Source organism: Microcaecilia unicolor, chromosome 3 (genome assembly GCF_901765095.1).
Source record: "Microcaecilia unicolor chromosome 3, aMicUni1.1, whole genome shotgun sequence".
Classification (NCBI taxonomy): domain Eukaryota; kingdom Metazoa; phylum Chordata; class Amphibia; order Gymnophiona; family Siphonopidae; genus Microcaecilia; species Microcaecilia unicolor.
Window position 1 is genome coordinate 417279858 of NC_044033.1, and position 19663 is coordinate 417299520.

Here is a 19663-nt window from a genome sequence, read left to right on the forward strand (position 1 = left end):
CTGAGGCAGGAGATTTTGGCCTCTGAAAGCTAATTGAAAAGGATGTTAGGCTATTAAATAAATTAGATTGTAAGCTCTTTAGAGCAGGGACTGTCTCTTTGTTCAGCGCTGCGCCTCCGGTACAAATGCTAATAATAATACTAAATGGCCTGGGTTTGAGGTGTGCCAGGGGGTGCAGCCATCTAGAGCAGGTGGAGCAAATACAAAGTGGGGCGGGGCTTTGGGCGTGTACTAAAATCTCCATCTCAAAAATTGGGACCCCTTAGTAGCTCTGAAAACGAGCACAAATAGCCTTTATTAGTGCTGTTTCAGCAGCTAAAATAATTTTTGACGCTGTTTTAATAATATTCAGTTTTGATTTGATGATATTTATACTGGTTTCAACCTATTGGCTCACCCCCTCTCCTGTTCTCAATCTAGTTTTCTCTCTTTCGCTCTCAACTCCCTTCCCCACTACAGGTCCCGCTTTCCTCTCACTTTCTCTCCCCTCCATCCTATCTCTAAGAGGAATCGGATCGCATGCAACGGCAGAAAATTCATACACATTGACTACGACCCCAGAAACTGCGCTCCTTTGCACCTCGTCCTCGAGTCGGAAATAGGAAGTAGCGTCAGAGGGCGGGTCCGCGCGGCTCAGGAAGAGTTGGCTGGCTCCGAGAGCGCCGCAGGCGAAGTGTTTGAATTGCTGCCGATGCACGTTTGAAGGTGGGATATGGGCGAGGACAGAGGAGATTTGTCAGACTGCGGGCAGGGTAGGGGCGTAGAAGGAGAGATGCAGGACTGTGGGTGGCGACTTGCTGGCGAGGAAGGGGGAAACTGCTGGTTTGGGGAGTGAAAGAGATGGTGAGGTGCCAGAGGTCGTGTGTCTGATAGCTTTGTAATTGTCAGCTTTCTCGGATTTAACTTTGTCTTTCTACAGAAGCAGAGGTGCCTGTCCTGAACGATTGTGGTTGAGTCTTGTCGTCATTTATCTAGTTGACATTTTATTTTGCAATTAGTCTGCTAAGCATAAAACATGTAGAAAAGCCAGAAAGGCTCATGAATTTGAGTTCCACGGGTGCTTGTCCCATGAAAATGGGTCAGTTCCAACACAAGACAGGCACTATGCACCGGATGATCGGTGCTGCAATCAAACAGATAAAAGGTAGCCCGCGTCAACAGTTAAATATACAGAACCACCACCCCCCAGCTTGTCATGCTGTAAAATGCCACAGTGTCAGAATTATTCTGTGTGGAAGTTATTTTACAAGAATGAAATGATTGTCAGGTACTGGCTTTTTTTTTTTTTAACGTTTCACACAGGCAGTATTGAGATCATAGGCAGTGGAATGGGATGGGTCACTGAGGCTATTACCCTACGGAGTGTTTTGCCCAGTAAAGATTGGGGGTGTGAAAGATTGATTTGTTTGACCCCTCCAACCAAAGGTGTTCTGTTGTCTCTGGCTGAGATTTTTTTCAGTGCCACAGAGCGTTACCTCTTTCTCCTGTTGAGTATAAAATGAACAAGACACTGTGTTTTATTTTTATACTCTTAGAACTAAAAATACAGGGATAAGTCAAAATCTTAAGTACCAGAACCATAAACTATAACTAAAAAAAATTTTATTATTGGTAATATATTTATAGAATATGCAAAAACTTTATACTGCTATAAACATTTGCATTTAAAATACATTATCAAACTATGGAGATGAGGGAATCTGATGCACTAAAGATAATCTCAAAAATCAGTCATAGAGACCTAACCACAGTCTATAACAGCAATATCACAGTCCACAAAAATGTTCCCAAATCAGGCCCAGATGCACTAAACCTGCATGAGCCAACAATGGTGGTTTTTATACCACTTCTAGCTAGTTTAGGGGTCCTTTTACTAAGCCATGGTAAAAGGTGGCCTGCGGTAGCGTAGGCGTGTGTATTGAGCACTCACTGGGCCAGTTTTTACCGCATCTGCAAAAGGCTTTTTTTTTATTTTTTTTTAAAGAGGACAGGAAAGGGCATGTGGTAAAACTGAAACTGGCACGTGCCCAAAACCGACCTGAGCCGTTAACACCACCCATTAGTCTATCACGGTAGCATCTAATGAAAATGGAATGCAAAGGTATTATAATGAGCTAATTACTATGCAATTGTGCATGCAAGGCGATGCAAAGCCGTTTTCTGATCCGAGGCACAGAAACACTCCCTGCCTTTACTATGGAAAATCTAACGGGAGTTCTGGAGCTCTCAGTAATGCCTGACTGGGGCTGTTGTGAGCTCTGCACTGTCTGTTGCTGGTGCAAGGAAGCTGATCTGCTTTGCTTCTCTCTCCTCTCTTCTCTGTTTTCTCTCTCTCTGGTGCAGCAACTGCCCATCCCATTCTGCCCCGCAGGAGCAACTACTGCAAAGTTTACCATTCAACTCTCCTTCCTCTCACAAAAGTCAATTACAGCCCCAGAAGAGAAAAGCCACAGCTTCTTCTGTTTTGCACATCTGCGCTATACACCTGCTCCCTTCTACTTGGGCGCCGGGGTCCAAGTTCCAGCCAGTGAGCGCCCACTGCAACTTTAGAAAATCACTGCCCGACATTATTCTGAGCTACTGGGAAGCGTGGTTTAGGGATTATTAATATGAGTAAATATGATATTATTGCCTAACCGGAAGGCTGTGAAAAATTCACTGCTAATTTATCTGCCCAAGCGGATCACACTGCCCCGAAGAGGAGAGGCAGGACCCTTCACTCTCACCCAGACACACCCACTTGCAAATAGAAAGTTAGGTATTATTAGGAAAGGAATGGAAAACAAAAGTAATGCCCTTGTATCGGTGCATGGTGCGACCGCACCTCGAATATTGTGTTTAATTCTGGTCACCGCATCTCAAAAAAGATATAGTGGAATTTGAAAAGGTACAGAGAAGGGCAATGAAAATGATAAAGGGGATGGGACGACTTCCCTATGATGAAAGGCTGAACCGTCTAAGGCTCTTCAGCTTGGAAAAGAGATGGCTGAGGAGAGATATGATAGAGGTCTATAAAATAATGACCAAAAATACTAGGAGGCATGCGATGAAAGCTACAAAGTAAATTTAATACGAATCGGAGAAACTTTTTCTTCACTCAACGTGTAATTAAACTCTGGAATTTGTTGCCAGAAAATGTGGTAAAGACGGTTAGCTTAGCGGGGTTTAAAAAGGGTCTGGATGGTTTCCTAAAGGAAAAGTCCATAGACCATTATTAATTTGACTTGAGGGAAAATCCACTGCTTATTTCTGGGATAAGCAGCATAAAATGTATTGAGCATTTTTTGGGATCTTGCCAGGTATTTGTGACCTGGATTGGCCACTGTTGGAAACAGGGTGCTGGGCTTGATGGACCTTTGGTCTGTCCCAGTGTGGCAGTACTTATGTACTTATGCACTCTGGTGCCGGGGGCTGCTGAAGCTAAAAAGAAAAAAAAAACAAAAGAGAACCTTTGCTATCATACATGCAGTTGGTCTGCATGTATGAAAGCCATCTGTAGCATGCACAGAGCAACCATGCTTAGTGATGTGCTGCTCTGCACATGCTCAGCCGAGTGACTAGCTTCCCCCATATTGCATGCAAATGATCCTGTTCGCAAAAGCAACGAGCTGCTCATTTGCATGTGATTCTCTTTCCCTCTCTATTTCCAAATTGGTAATTTGTACTGGTTTGGAAACACAGAGAGATTCTTAACTGGGACCTTTGTGCATCTGTGCCTCAGTGAAGATCAGACTATTAGTGCTTCCAAATTCAATGTCTTAAAGCATCTTGAAACAAGCCAAAATATTAAAATTAGTTCAGGGATATCCAAATACAAACCACGTTGATCAGAGCTATATGAATAAAGCCCACGGGGGATACCACTCCCTCCTCTTTCAAACTTCAAAGATTAAAGGTTTCACCAGTCTTCTGTTATCAACAATAAAAATCCTCAGGTTAAAGTCTGTTCTCAATATAAATCTATATTTCACCTCCTGGCTTCCTCAGGAGGAGCAGAGTTCACCCGGGACAGAGTAGGGACCCCAGCCAGATCAACCTGAGTGAACTCTGTACCTCCTGAGGAATCCAGGTGGAGAAATATGGATTAATATTGAAGACAGACGTTAACCTGAAGATCTATTGGAACCATGTTGCAGAACACTGAGATTGTGTTACATAGTGAGTGAACAGTTAACAAACATGGGGGCATTGTTACAGAGTAAAATAATACAAAAAATACATAGTAGGTCAGTGTTACATAGTGGAAGAATTGTTACAGAATATTGGGATATTGTTATAGGGTAAAATGGAACAAAAATGCATAGTAGAACTGAGCTAGCCTAGAGGCTATTTATTACAGAGTAGGATAATACATAAAATGTAGTAGAAATGATCTAACCTAGTGGCTGGTATAGTGTTCTAAGGTTCAGTTTCTGATGGGGGCAATGTTCTTGATCAAGTGGGTTCATTAGGGCAATTGTGGTAGTACTTATTTCTTGAACAGTACAGTTTTTAGGGCCTTGCGGAATCGGGTGTTGCAGGAGGAGGTGAGTGTCAGTGGTAGGTAATGAGTTCCATAATTTGGCGGCTTGGTAAGAAAACAGGTTGGAGAAGGCTCTTTTGCTATGAAAACCCTTGTATGGTGGAAAGGATAATCTAAAATAGTTTTTAGTTCCTTTTCCTTATAAAATGGCCTTTGTTCAGTACAGGCAGCAGTGCACTTCTGTTTCTCTCCAAAGTTGCATTGCTCATAGTTTGACTTCTCAGGGTTTCCATTTTCTAATTTATGAGCCCTAATTTTATATTAGATGAAGGTCCATCCATGTTGTGAGTACAGTTCAGTCTTGTCCAATTTACAAAAAAGTGCTCTATTGAACAGCTGACCACATTAAGACATGACTCTTCATAAGTGTCCCGTGTTTGCTGTCCCCCTCCCTCTCCCCTGAAAATGAAATCAGAAAGGAAAATCAGGCTCTGTCAGCTGCAGGTATTGTGACCATTCTAAACAAAGCATCAGAGGAGTAGCCTAGTGGTTAGTGCAGTGGCCTGTAAACCAAGAGAGACGGGTTCAAATCCCACTGTAACTCTATAATTTTTTTTTTTTGGACTCCCTCTAGGAACAGAAAAATACTGTAGCTAAAGATATAGGACACCTGCAAGACTGAAGGCTATTGAGGTGGTGTATGTTCAAGTATAGTAGGTATTTTTTTTTCCTGTTCCTGGAGGGATCACATTTATTTAAAAAAAAAAAAAAAACTACAGTGGAATTTGAACCTGTGCCCCTTGGTTTACAGTTCACTGCACTAACCACTAGGCTACTCCTCTGTTCTGCAAATTGGACATGTTAACAATTTGAAAATGGCCATGTTCTCTATTGGAGTTTTGGATGTTTTGCGCAAAACGTTCAAATTCAGATTTAGATGTCATATCAAAAATGCCCCTTTAGCATGCTAATTGCACTAACACATTAACTCCCTGATTCTATAAAGATCTCCAAAAATTGTGCATGCAAATATAGGCATGGTTTCAATTTGTGCATGCAATTGTATAACGAGCTAGTTAGTGCCAATAATTGGTTTTATATCAAGCAGTTATTGGCACTAATTAGATTTAATTGGGTGTTATGTGTGTAATGTTAGGCGTGGAATTCACACCTAAAATTTATTCACAGCCCAAAAATGGGACATGGGAAAGGGACAGTCATGGGCATTTTGGAGCACAACGGGGGTGTGGTTTGAGTTACATGCATAATTACAGAATAAGGGTGCTCTGCATGTAAATTTAGGTGCGTTCATTTTCACCGTGTTTTTATTGGTGCAAATGATTGTGCATAAATTTACACACAATCATAGTGTTTAAGCGTATTCTGTAAACTGTCCTGAACTTTAGGTGTGGCTTACAGAATACCATTAAGCGGGTTATTTTTGGTGCCGATTTTTTAAGTGCCATTTACTAAATCTAGCCTTAAATGTGCAGCCCTGAAAAAAAAAAAAAACAAAACCCTAGATGTATAAAATCTGTGAACAGAGAAAAACATCATCATGATTGCACCTGTTCTTGATCTACCAGTATTATGGAAGGTTCAAGGATTCTGAAAATAAAGTGTGTTTTTAACCAGGTTTTAAATTCTTGTAAGAGGTTTTGGCACAAAGTCCCAGAGGCAAATTGTTCCAAAGAAAAGAAGCTAAAAAGAAAAATACACCTGTTCTTGTGGATTCACAATGAGCTAGTGACGGGGTAGGGAAGAACTAATCGATGATCGTTTAAAGATCAAAGAATGCATACTGTGGAGCTCATTGTCAAAGTAGATGGATGCCTCAAAATGCGTAAAAAAAAGTCCATCTGCCAAAACATCCAAATCCCTCCTACTAGTCTTCAATATGCTTATTTCAGGTGAACCTTTATACCTCTCTCGCCATCTAATTCATTATGTTCCCACTCGTACCCTCAGATCCCTGAATCAAAATCGTTTATACATGCCCAACTATAGGGAGATTATCCACGAACAGCCAGAGAATCAATTTTCTCAGTTCAAGGACCCTGATATTGAACTCGTTGTCCCCATCATCTCTGTCTAAAGACATCCCTCGACCAATTCAAAATTGATCGGAAAACATTCCTCTTAAAATTTCCCCTCACTACTACTAAGATGTACGCAGCTCTGTACACATTATATGCAGGTACTTCCTCTGTCCCTAGGGGGCAATGGAGGGTTAAGTGACTTGCCCAAGGTCACAAGGAGCTGCAGTAGGAATTGAACCCAGGTCGCTAGGATCAAAGCCCACTGCATTAGCCATTAGGCTACTCCTCCACTACCGTCCCATTTCTTTTGCGCAATCTTTGTATTACATTACTTCAGCCTTTTGTTTTGACCTCTTCCGCTTTCGTATCAGAATTGTAGTTCTGCCTCCCTTCCCACACCCTTTCGTATTGTGATAACCACACTCCTCTTCTCCTATCTAGATGGCATGTCCATAGAGCAGTATAACAGATGTAAAATAAGCTTGATGTCACATTAAAAATGTCCCTTTTAAACTTGAAACTTAAACTTCAGTTTGGAAAGATACGGTGAGGTTAGCTAGCTAATCTAGAATACCATTATGGAGAGCCTTAAAGATTAAAATTAAAATTAAAACTTTAAACTGCACTCTAAACTGAACAGGGAGCCAGTGTAAATGGAGAAGGGGAGTGATGTGATCATGATGTTAGTCTCTATATAGAAAACAGGCTGTAGTTAGAGAATCAAAACTTCGTTTTGCATAAGAATTCTTATTCCAAGACCAAAACATTTGAGCTTCTCCATTTCCTGATAGGTAGGAATGAAGTTGGAGGATGTATTCAGGAAATGAATGAGAGATGGAATTTCAGAATGTACATAGAACTTTGTTTTCTTATGTTAAAGAAGCTTCTGGGTTAACGGTAATCCGCCTTTTAAATAGGAAGAACTTTTACAGATTGTCAAATTATAATTTGCTATAGTTCTTATTTTTGTTATCAGAACAAATTAGTGTAAAATCTTTAAATTTCTAGTTGGAGATGCAGCTGAATCAACCATTTCAATGGCAGTGAGGCTCTAACACACACGGGGCTCATTTTCAAAGCACCATGCTTTGAAAATACCATGGTGAGCTGCCTTCCCAGCCAACCTGGAACTGTTTGCTGTGCACCATCGCAGAGGAAATGTTCTCTGCAGGAGGCTCGAGCCATCCAGGTAGCATTATCCTGCTAGGAGGGACCTGCGGTCCCTGTCCAACTGACTGTCCCATCAGGTTTAGTCCTCTCTAAAAATGCGGTAAATAGATCCTAATAAATCCTCTTAATGGTTTCACGTCCGCTTGAATTCTCTCTTCAAAGTGCTATCCCAGTACTTGTTGACTGTTAGTCTTGTGCTTATTCAAAGTATTTTTGTACAATGCGATGGAGTGAAACCATTTGGTACAAGGACAGCTAAAAAAATTGTTTACTTGTTTGCTATTCAGGGGGTTTTCTCTTGTGTGTTTAATATTTTATTTTGAAACACTAGTAAGAGAAAATATTTTCTACAGCCTGTTATGGACTTGATCCACTGTTGTACTGTCATTACCAAAAAAAGACCCAGAGTTAGACAGCTGGGGCGGTCAAGCATGTTGTCTCAGTCAAGCTAGTATCAATAAAATGGGGAAGGAAAATGAAACGGACAACAGAGAGAAATAAGTTTGAACTCCATTAATGATAGGATGGAGGGGGGGGGGGGGGGAAACAAAAGGTAAGACTTTGCAAGAGGGGGGGGGGGGGGTCCTGGGAGGTCTCCAGCCTAACAGAAAGGAGATTGATTTCATGCATCGTTAAATGAAAAAAGTCTTGAAGGCTGATTTTAAACTGTGGCAAGGATGCTAATAGTCTCAATGAATATTTTTGAATCTCAAGTAAGTAATATTTAATGAGGTGAGAGGCCTTATACAATAACAATTTTTTCTATAGGCATAAAAAGAAATACTATTTTTGAATACTATCCTTTGTACTGTAGTCGTTTAAAAATTGTTGGTTTGTGGCATTTGTTCAGTAAACCAATAAAAAGGCGTTTTTGTAGGCTATGGATAAAAGAAATGTCAACAAAATGATTGAATTGAAAATCCTGCCATTTGCCAAACATTTAGGAATAAGTAAGATGAGTGATGAAGGAATGTTTGCGTTTCTTTAAAATGTGTCAGATTGTGCAAGTGGTCAATAAATTAGGTTAAGGACCAACATGTGAAGCCGTAACTACAATTCACCTCAAACAACATTGAATCATGTCACGCTCTGAAGGAAAACTGAGATCAGATTTCCTGAAAGCTTAAGATTTTGGAATGAGGATTGTGGGAAGCAGTGGAAAACTGGGAACAGAAACCAAAATGTTAATGCTAGTCTGTAAACTTCTTAGCCCTTTATCAGATGATTGGCAGATGGAGCTGACATAGTCTTTGTGGAGTCATTTTCTGAAACTACTTTTCCAACACTGCAGTAGTCAAAAATGTGTAAACTTTTTGCTGTTGCCTTTTTCATTTTTCTAAATATACAGAACAATAGATAAACTTTTAAGATCACAAGGTTATTTTAAATATCTGTAATGTGTATTAATGTGTTTTCATCGTCACGGCTGCTCTAGTTTAAATTGTTTTGCTGAACTAGATACAGTTAATTTATTGTAATATATCCTGTAAGAAATATTTTCTCCAGTAGCCATATCCTTAACAATGATAAGTAAGAGAACATCTGAAATAGAGGAATCTCTGTCTTTGATGTAGTAATAACTTATTCTAAATTTTCACATACCACCCTTTCAAAGAGGACATCAAAGCGATTTAGAATGAAAAATACAATACATATTAAATCTGTTCAAAATACAAGGTAAAAATAAACCTGTCGGCCCATTCTTTTCTCCGCCCATTAATCCAAGACAGAGAAGCCAAATACATTGATTTAGATGTTGCTGATTTAGGATCATTTGAATGAACAACAGGGAAGCAAATTTGAAACTTGGTTCCAAAACACCCATTGGTTGTGGTTAGTATCAAGATGTACTGCCATTCGTTTACAGTACTCTAAAATACTATAATCATCCTAACGTCATACAAAATAAAACTGCGTTATTTTTATCAGTCAGGTTAGCATCCTGGAAATATTAAACACAGTTCGTTACAAGTTTAGTTTGGGGTTTATTTTCAAGCAACAGAATACATGAAATGCTGTTTACTAAGGTGCGCTAGCGTTTTTAGCACGCATTTTTGCTAGAGACACCCATGGGAATATATAAATATATATAAATACAAATCTATACATACATCTAGCTTCTCATACATCTGCTCACAACTATGGAATGAATTACCGATCACCATAAAAACAACACACGATTTTACAGCCTTCCAGAAATTACTGGAGACTAACTTGTTCAAAAAGACGTACAAAAAGGATCCCCAATAACGAACTGACTCCTAAACTGCACCAGATACAACTATTATGGAACTCTTCTAATTTGTTTACTTTAATTACACCCTTTTAACTCCTAACCCTTATTCACTTTGTTCAGAACCCTTATTTTATCATCCTCACTTTAATATTCCTTATCTCTTGTTTGTTCTGTCTGTCTGTCTTAATTAGATTGTAAGCTCTGTCGAGCAGGGACTGTCTCTTCATGTTCAAGTGTACAGTGCTGCGTACGTCTAGTAGCGCTTTAGAAATGATAAGTAGTAGTAGTAGTCATTACCGAATATTATATCTTGTCCTGATCTCATTATGTATGTTTTGTCTATTTATCCACTTCTAATCCTACATGATATTCTTACACACCTTATCTGTAACAGTATTTTAATATTCTTACACACCTTATCTGTAACAGTATTTTGAAATTCTTATTCCATTAATGTGATTATCGTTGTAACATATTGTAAGCCACATTGAGCCTGCAATAGGTGGGAAAATGTGGGATACAAATGCAGCAAATAAATAAATGGGTGTCTCTAGCTTTAGTGTGTGCTAACTTTTAGCGCGCCTACAAGAGCGGCTTAGTAAACAGGGCCCTAATTAACTTCATCTTCAATATAACAAAATATAAGCACCCTCTAGGCCAGAAGCACAGCTGATTTACAGTCCTTATCTTACAGGAGGCAATTCAAGTGTAGCCTAGTATCGGCGTGCCTAACATTTAGGTGTTTGCAGTCATACCAGCTCTAATTCTAGTTTTTAATGTGGGTACCTAATGTGGCAGGACTTGTGTAACTTTAAAGTATTCTGTACTTTACATAGTAACATAGTAGATGACGGCAGAAAAAGACCTGCACGGTCCATCTAGTCTGCCCATGATAAACTCATAGTGTATACCTTACCTTGATTTGTACCTGTCTTTTTCAGGGCATAGACCGTATAAGTCTGTGCAGCAGTATTTCCCGCCTCCCATGACCGGCTCCGGCACAGACCCCATATAAGTCTGCCCTCCCCATCCTAGCCTCTCAACCACCAACCCCTCTTTACCCGTGTAAGTGGAAGCCCTGCTATATTCCCCCCCCCCCCATGTGTACACCCCTTGCAAATACCATTTAGGACTAGATTTATTTATGGCACCGAAAAAAGTTTCCGCCTAGGCATAGTCTTTAAATCGTGGTTAGATTTAGGCACGATTTATAGACTACGCCTAGCAGCCATGCCAGTGCCTAACTTTAGGTGCATCCATTTAAGCCAAGTAAAACTTAGTGTAAATACGGGCGCCTAAGTTAGGTGCAGAACAGATGTATTCTATAACCCTGTGCGTAAATTCTTGGAACGTCCACGACCTGCCCATGGCCACACCACGCCCCCTTTGTCAGCGCACATTAGACTTTACACATACCACTTTACAGAATATTCTTAGCAAGAAGTGTGCATAAATTCCTAATTAATGCCAATTAGTGCTGATAATTAACATCCAATTATCAGCGCTGATTAGCTTGTTAACCAATTAGATTATACGCATTGTTATGGAATACACTTCGATTTCCATATTTTTGGTGAGATATATAGAATCCGGGGGTTAATTTGCTTAGTGTGTATTTGCAGATTCATGTATAAAGTGCTCTCCTAGCACTTATTTGATAAGTGCTAGTATTCTAAACATTTACACATGCAACGGGCACATAATGTTAGTGCCCAGGTACAGAATTTTCCTTTTAGTGCATAATCCTATAACAGTACACCAATATATGAAGCAGCATTTTAGAAAGGATGATCTGAAGTTCTACTAGTAACTTTAGAACATGATTTGCAAATGTAAAGCCTGTTAGAAAATAACACATAGAAACAAGTGTTCACGCACTGATTACTCACGGGATGGACATCCATTTTAGAAAATTAGATGTCTAAAATATCAATATATGGTCCTTTATGTGGAGCACAGGAGCCTCCATGTTATGAAATGGCAACACAGGTGTTCATGTGCAGGAACATAAATGTCTGTAGAGCCATTTTAGAAACTCAAATATTGATTTTTGTTTTATGAAGCTGGCACAGAACCCGGTGTCCCTAGCTGGTTTCACTTTATTTCGGGGGTGGGGGGGGAATATCAACCATTGGGGGATTAATTGGGTGATGTCCCTTCATCCCTCAAGTGGAACAGTGTTCATTCAGAGAACTTTTCTAATGCCTAAATGTCCCAGGTAGCAAGCCTAAATGCTAATGTTCCTCTTTTTGGACACAGATGTCCATTCCCTTTCTGAAATAGGGAATAGATGTCTATATTTTGGTGACAGACTTTCTATTGTTTCCGGAAATCCTCTTTTGAGTACATGAGCACCAAACTAATTCCTAAGGGCAGGGTTTGTTATTCAGATTGAGGCCCTTCTTGCTGACTCAGCTCAAAACAGTTCTCATTCTTTTGTTCCAGCATTGTTTGCTCTAGCTAGCCTTGGTGCACTGGTCCCCCTCACATGCCAGGACACCAACCAGGCACCCTAGGGGGCACTTGTAACAATTAAAAAAAAAAATTAAATACCTCCCAAGTCCATAGCTCCCATCCCTTGGGTGCTGAGACCCTCATATCCCCCCCCCCCCCCAACCCACTGCCCACAACTCTACACCATTACCATAGCACTTATGGCTGAAGGGGGGCACCTACATGTGGGTACAGTGGGTTTTGGGGGCGGTTTGGAGCGTTCCCATTTACCACCACAAGTGTAACAGGTGGGGGGGGGGGGGGGTGGGCCTGGGTCCATCTGGGTGAAGTCCACTGCACCCACTAATAACTGCTCCAGGGACCTGCATACTGCTGTGATGGAGCTGGGTATGGCATTTGAGGCTGGCATACAAGCTGGAAAAAAAAGTTGTTAAAGTTGTTTTTTTATGCTGGGAGGGGGTTAGTGACCACTGTGGGAGTCAGGGGTGATCATCCCCGATTCCCTTCGGTGGTCATGTGGTCATTTAGGGCACTTTTTTTGGGGACTTGTTCATGAAATAAAGGGTTTAATAAAAATGACCCAAATTCGCGCTAAAAACACCTTTCTTTTTTCCATTATCGGCCGAAGGCGCCCATCTCTCCTCGGCCGATAAACACGCCCCCAGTCCCACCTTCACCATGCCTCCGACACCCCCCCCCCCGTCAACTTTGCCCGTTTCCGCGACAGATTGCAGTTGAAGACGCCCAAAATCGGCTTTCGATTATACCGATTTGGGCGCCTTTGCGAGATGGGCACCTATCTCCCAATTTGGGTCGAAATCTGGGCGCCCATCGCTTTTGAAAATAAGGCTGATAGTATTTTTGTTCTGACAATAGCCAATAAACCCAACAATAACTGCTTTTCTTCCCAAGTTTTATTTTACTCTTTCTATTTGCTAATGATATTCCTCTAACGTACTGAAAAGTCAAGACTTTAGGTTCAATTAGAATAAACATATTTCATTGTACTTTGGAATTAGATGACTTAAGATCTTAGAAGGCCAAGGGTGAGCCAGTGAAGGATCTACATGAGGTGTGTCCAGGGAAGACCTCTTAGGTGATGGAAGAAGCAGTTTACAAGCCTTGGTGTAGCATAAATGAGTCTGTGTAACATGTCTATGGGATTGTTTACTAATGGGTTATATACATGCTTGATATTAAATGACCCCCTTAGTGATCTTTTGGCAATGATAAGATGAACCGAGGTTATAATAAGCATGACATGTCAAAAATGTAAGATGAATCATACATGAATTTTATGGGCAGCCAATGCTGTACTGCACTTGTGACTTATTTTATTGCGTTTTTATATTTCATAGCCTTGAAAATGAGTACAGCTGACTCAGAGGAGCACGCCCCTGTGTCTGAAGAGTTTATGTACTGTTGTGGTGCTGCTACTCAGGTCTTAAAGCTTGGGCCCTGGAAAGACCATTGGAGAGAGAAATCTTCCAATCTGTTATTTCTTATTATTCCTGGTAAGTAAGGAAGAGCAAAGAGATGCCAATTTTAAAATGAGCAAATAACCAAATTCTGAACAGATGCTTAGGAACCAACATTAAAGTTTAATTGAAACATGCATATGTACACAAAAGATTGGTGGAGTTGGCTAATATATACTGCATTTTGTACACCACTTTTAGCGATTAATTGTAAATTGGAAGGTATGGAGGGGTATTTTCAATATGAAGTCTAAATCCGATTTTTAGACGTTTTGTGAGGAAAACATCCAGAAATCCAGTAGCAAACATGTACGTTTTCAAACTTTTTGTTTTGAAAATGGCCATTTCCTAGACATTTTTGTGCTCAGTGCATTTTATCTTTTAGTATTATTTTCGAAAAAAAAAAACAAATCTAGGTGAAAAACATACAAAATCAAAGCCTCTGGGATGTATGGAGGCCAGCATTCTTAGGGGTATGTTTAGTAAGGTGCGTTAAATGCTAACGCGCCTATACATTTCTATGGGTGCGTTAGTGTTAATGCACATTAACCACGCTAACGCGCCTTTTGCGCACCTTAGTAAACATAGGCATTAGTAGAGTGACCACACAGGCATCCAGCAGAGCAGTGGGGCACCGCAGTGGACTTCATATAAAAGGTCCCAGGTGCACATCGCACTGCTACCCCTTTATATTGTATGGTGAGTCCTCCAAAAACCTACTGTACCCAACTGTACACCACTACAATAGCCCTTATGCCTGCAGGTGTCACCTATATGTAGGTACAGTAGGTTTATGGTGGGTTTTGGAAGATTCACATATTCTACCACATGTGTTGAACCCCTTCTGTACAGTCCACGGCACTGTCTACTAGGCTACTCCTGGGAACTTCTTGCTGCTTTAATATGAATGGCTATTATATCTGAAGCTGTCATAGAGCTTGGTATCTACTGTCACTGTCACATCTTAGGGAGCTTAGAGGGGGTCAATGACCACTGGGGGAGTAAGGAGTAATCCCTCCAGTTGTTATTTGGCCACCTTTTGTCACTTAATTGTTTTTGAAACAGGTCTAGCCAAATTATCTTAACTTTGGCAGTAGATGTTTTCATTTGTTCTATTATTGCAGAAAAATGTCTATATTTGGTGCTGCCCATTTCCCACCCCCTTGAAATTTGGACAGACTGTGGAGCGAAATGTCAAAAATCAGTGTTGAAAATCACAACTTAGACGTTTTTGAGAGAAAAATGTCCTTCTGCCAACTTATGACTTTTCTTTGGTGGGGGGGTTGTTTTGAAAATGAGCCTCATGGTATGTTAATACATTTTACATTAAATTCAATAGTGTGTATTGTCTTGTGCCAAGTTTCTTTTTCTTTTTTTTTTTTTTTAACTTTTTTTCATTACTTTTAAATTTGAGGGGTCCTTTTACTAAAGCATGTTAATGATTTAGACACCCATTATGTTCCTGTGGGCATCTTGTCTTATTAGTGTGCCTAGTAAAAGGACCCCTGAGTTAAGTACTTACCTAAAAAGCAAAAGAAATTAATAATTATAAAGAAACAATAGAGAAAAATGTCCCAATGTGAAAACCAAAATAATATTCTTCCCTAAGTTCCACAATAAACACAGTTGGGGGTGGAGAAAACACAAACATCTATGTTTACTAAGCGGCACTATGGGAGCGTTAGCATTTTAAAAAAAATTATCTTTTATTAATTTATATATTATTCAATACAGAATTAATATGGTAATTGTAATACAAATACTGTAAAGAAGAAGAAAAAACATATAAACCTAGTTACATAGGTGGAAATCACAAATCAATCTATCAACCTTAAAATAGATTAGTAATTATGAATCCAAAAAGGAAAGAAAAAAAATAATTAAGAAAATTATTCAAGTAAGTGTTTCTACACGGGATTCACTTTGACCTACTCGCTTTCTCACAATTATCTCTAACAGTGTGCTTTTTGTTACTTAAACCACCACATTTGCAATCACTCCTCCTTTTGAAATCAAAACTCTTCTAGTTACTTAGGATCAAAAAACTGAAAATTCTTAGACTGAAATATTATACGGCAAACACAAGGAATTTAAGTATGAAATTAGCTCCAATTACTACAGATCTCTGACGGAGTGCCAAAAAGGCTTTCCTCCGCTTCTGTGTTCTTTAGATAAATCCGGATATATCCTAATTTTTGATCCTAAAAACATTGAATCAATATTCCTAAAGAAAAGTCTCAAAACAGCGTTCCTGTCCATTTCCAGGGCAAATGTCACCACAGCTGATGTTCTTTGAGTAATGACTTCTAGTGATGATTCGAGGAAAGATGTTAGATTCATATTATCTTGTTGCTTGCGTTAGCATTTTTAACACGCGTACATAGTTTACATGCGTTAAAACGCTAGCATGCATGTAGAAATGTATAGGCGCGTTAGCATTTAACGTGCCTTAAATTTAAAGGCACGTTAAAAACACTAATGCACCTTAGTAAATGTACCCCAAATTCAGGAACAGGAGTGCTTTCCAAACAATAAATAAATACGTATGACCACCTAAACTTCCGGAAAACACTAAAAACTTACCTGTTTCAAAAGGCGTACCCCACCGACCCAACCTAAATGCCTGCTCTCTGCGACACAACAAAACCAAAGGACGTAATGGACATAACACAACCCTTCTGCTGTACAATTCCCTAATGTGGCTGTGCCACCTGAACTTTATCTTACCATAATATCACTTTGTATTTGTTCACACCGGAGACTGCTAATGCCTCTCTGCAGTGGCGTACCAAGGGGGGGGGGGGGCGGTCTGCCCCGGGTGCACGCCGCTGGGGGGTGCCGCGTGCCTGTCTGCTCCGCTCGTTCCGTGCTCCCTCTGCCCCAGAACAGGTTACTTCCTGTTCCGGGGCAGAGGGAGCATGGACCAAGCGAAGCCGACCGGGCGCGCGGCACCCCCCCAGCAGGTACAAATGCACCCGGGGGGGTGTGTCCTTTCGCCGGGGGTGGGGGGGTCGCGCTGCACTTGGGGGGGGGGTGTCCCTTACACCGGGGGTGGGGGGGGTCGTGCTGCACCCCGGGGGGGGGGGGGGGGTGCATCGGCGATCCGCCCCGGGTGTCAGCCACCCTAGGAACGCCACTGCTTCTCCGATACTATGTAAGCCACATTGAGGAATGTGGGATACAAATGTAACAAATAATAATAAAATAAAACTTCCAGCCCAGAGAACAGCATCTTTTATGTATTATAATGTGGCGTAACAATTTAGATAGAAAATGCTAGCTATATTATTATTATTAGCATTTGTATAGCGCTACCAGACGCACGCAGCGCTGAACACCTGATACAAAGAGACAGTCCCTGCTCAAAAGAGCTTACAATCTATATAATACAGACAAACAAGATAGTTACGGGTGAGGGAAGTAATGTCTTCCTAAAATCTAAAAAAAAAATATCTTAATTGAGAAAGTTCAAAGAACACATATTTACCACCTTCATAAATTAGAATACATTCACAAGGAAATTGTATCATACAAGATGCCCCTAAAGCTAAAGTCTCAGGGGTGCTAAGAAGAAATTTTATTTTTTTTCCTGACCTGCATCTCACAGTAGAGATATCAGTTATCCAAATTTTTGAGTCCAGAGAAGTATGCTTGTTCCTAAAATATACAGAGTGATCACCATATTTCACATTTTTAACGCAAATCATGATGACTTTAAACCATATAAATAATAATGGTAATAGTGTACTCATCAATATTTGTGAAGGACTTTTACTGACCATCAGGGTCTTCTCATGTTCAGTAGAATATAATCATTGCACGCTACAGGGGTCTCATTTTCAAAGCACTATGATTTACAAGTTCCATAGTAACCCATGCAACTTTGTAAGTCTAGGTGCTTTGAAATGAGCACCAAAGTTTATCAAAATTCTTATGCATTATGTGAAATAATCAAACTTTATTTACCTTGATCAGTCTCATGGGTCCCCATTTTTTTTTCAATTGAGAACAGATTTTAATGTACCTGTGTCTGTCCCTGTGAGCACAAAACACAATTAGATTCAAAGAACAATCTACTGAATTCAAACATAAACCTTTAAAATCGAATCATTGAAGCAGGAAAGAACAGAAGACAATAACTCACAGTTCTATTTTAAACCCTTTCATGGAGGACGCCAAACCCAAATGCTGGAAGTGAGTGCTGCCCTCAGTTTAAAATCCTTCAGAGGCACATCACTTACCTGATTGTATTGATTAGTGGAATAAGTCCAGTCGGAGAAATCCACTGAAAATCAATGCTTTGTCCTAAGCCGCCATTCAAAGCTATCTCCAAAATAGTTACAAAAAATATTACAACAAGCCCATCATTCTTCACGATTCAAACTGTATGGCTCTATGGTATTCCAATCATAACTCCATTTTGCTCCAGTCGCTAAAGTTGCCAGGCTTGGTCATCACCTCTCAAAAAATTAGGTGCTTCAAGTACCAAAAAGATAAAAAGGCAACAGTCTACTTGCTACAGTAAATACAGAATAAAAAGCTTCAAGTACTACAAATTTCAAATCTTCCAATTTATGACATTGTGTTATCCAGTGTTGAGCAAGAAGAGCTTCCATAACTCTACTGCAAATATGACTTCGATGTTCAATAATGGGAACCCAAATAATTCTTGTGTATGGCCCATGTCTAACTTGGGGCAAGGACATTAGATCAATTAAACCACCCATCTCATGGAGCAGTCAGTACTAGATCTAAGTTTGAATACTTGATTGGTGGTCGGCTGTTGTACAGACTGGGTAATGATAACATGTTGACAAATTACACAGTGACCACAAATGTGACTCTCCATTCCATTGACATCTCCAGCGCTTTGGGTGATAAAATTTGATCTGGTTACTTTTTCTCTTAAGATTTCGTCCTTGTGAAAAAGCAAAATTGTTTCTTCTTGAAACACCCATGTGTAAATTGTTGTACATGCAGTAAGTTTTAATGATGCACTTGATTTTTAATACATTGTCTGAATATGGAAGAACATGCAACAGTTTTGAATCTGTGTCTTTATTTAAAGGTTATAACAGCAAATCTGTATTGACATACAGCGCCCTCTTGTATGCCTTCTTAATCACTTTTGGAGGAGAACCTTGTTCTACAAACTGTTGTGTCATAGAAACTGCTTTCTGTTTAAAATCAGTAACATCAGAACCTTGAAAAAGTGGGGACCCATGAGACATTCTGGATAAGTGTGGGACTTATGACCCTTAAGACATTGAGTCCAGTATGTGAAGATAATCCTGATGCTCTCAAGAGACCACTCAGATAGGTTTGTTGAGACTTAATGCCTTTCACGTGTCTAGTTTCAATTAAAAGAAAAAGTATTTATAGTATTATGAACTCAGGTTTTTCAATCAATGCTGTGCTTTCTGGCTCTGTACATATATTTTGCCCTTTATTCTGTATTGAAAGAAATAGCCAATTGTTTTTTTCTCCACAAATTGGCTGGGTGGAGATTATTTTTTACTGTTTTGGCTTTCTTACTATACATTGAGTGATAATACTTGTCTCTTATTGAAAAGAATGGAGAAAGTGTGCCTCTTTGAGAGCTTTGAGATTTCATATTTTAAAGATCTTTTGGATATACGATGGATCTTAACGCAGGATTCGGATGGTGAGACCGCTTTTTTGAATTGGCTTAAGTGCAATGTTTGCCATCGATATAATATTTTTTTGTTTCATAAAAGTTGGTATTGCTTGTTTGTTTGGGGCTCCCGTTAATGAGAAGGGTGTATTTTCTTTTCCTTGGAAAATCATGAAAACTGTGCAATTT

General features: G+C 39.9%; 1 protein-coding gene across 1 annotated transcript in view; it reads left to right on the top strand.

The window, feature by feature from the left end:
- Positions 1–623: 623 nt before the first annotated feature.
- Positions 624–19663, top strand: part of LDAH (lipid droplet associated hydrolase) — a 225636-nt gene continuing 206596 nt past the window's right edge. The window contains 2 exon segments of the mRNA XM_030198811.1: positions 624–705; positions 13720–13875. Coding sequence (XP_030054671.1) covers positions 13728–13875 — 148 coding nt within the window. The 5' untranslated portion in view covers positions 624–705; positions 13720–13727.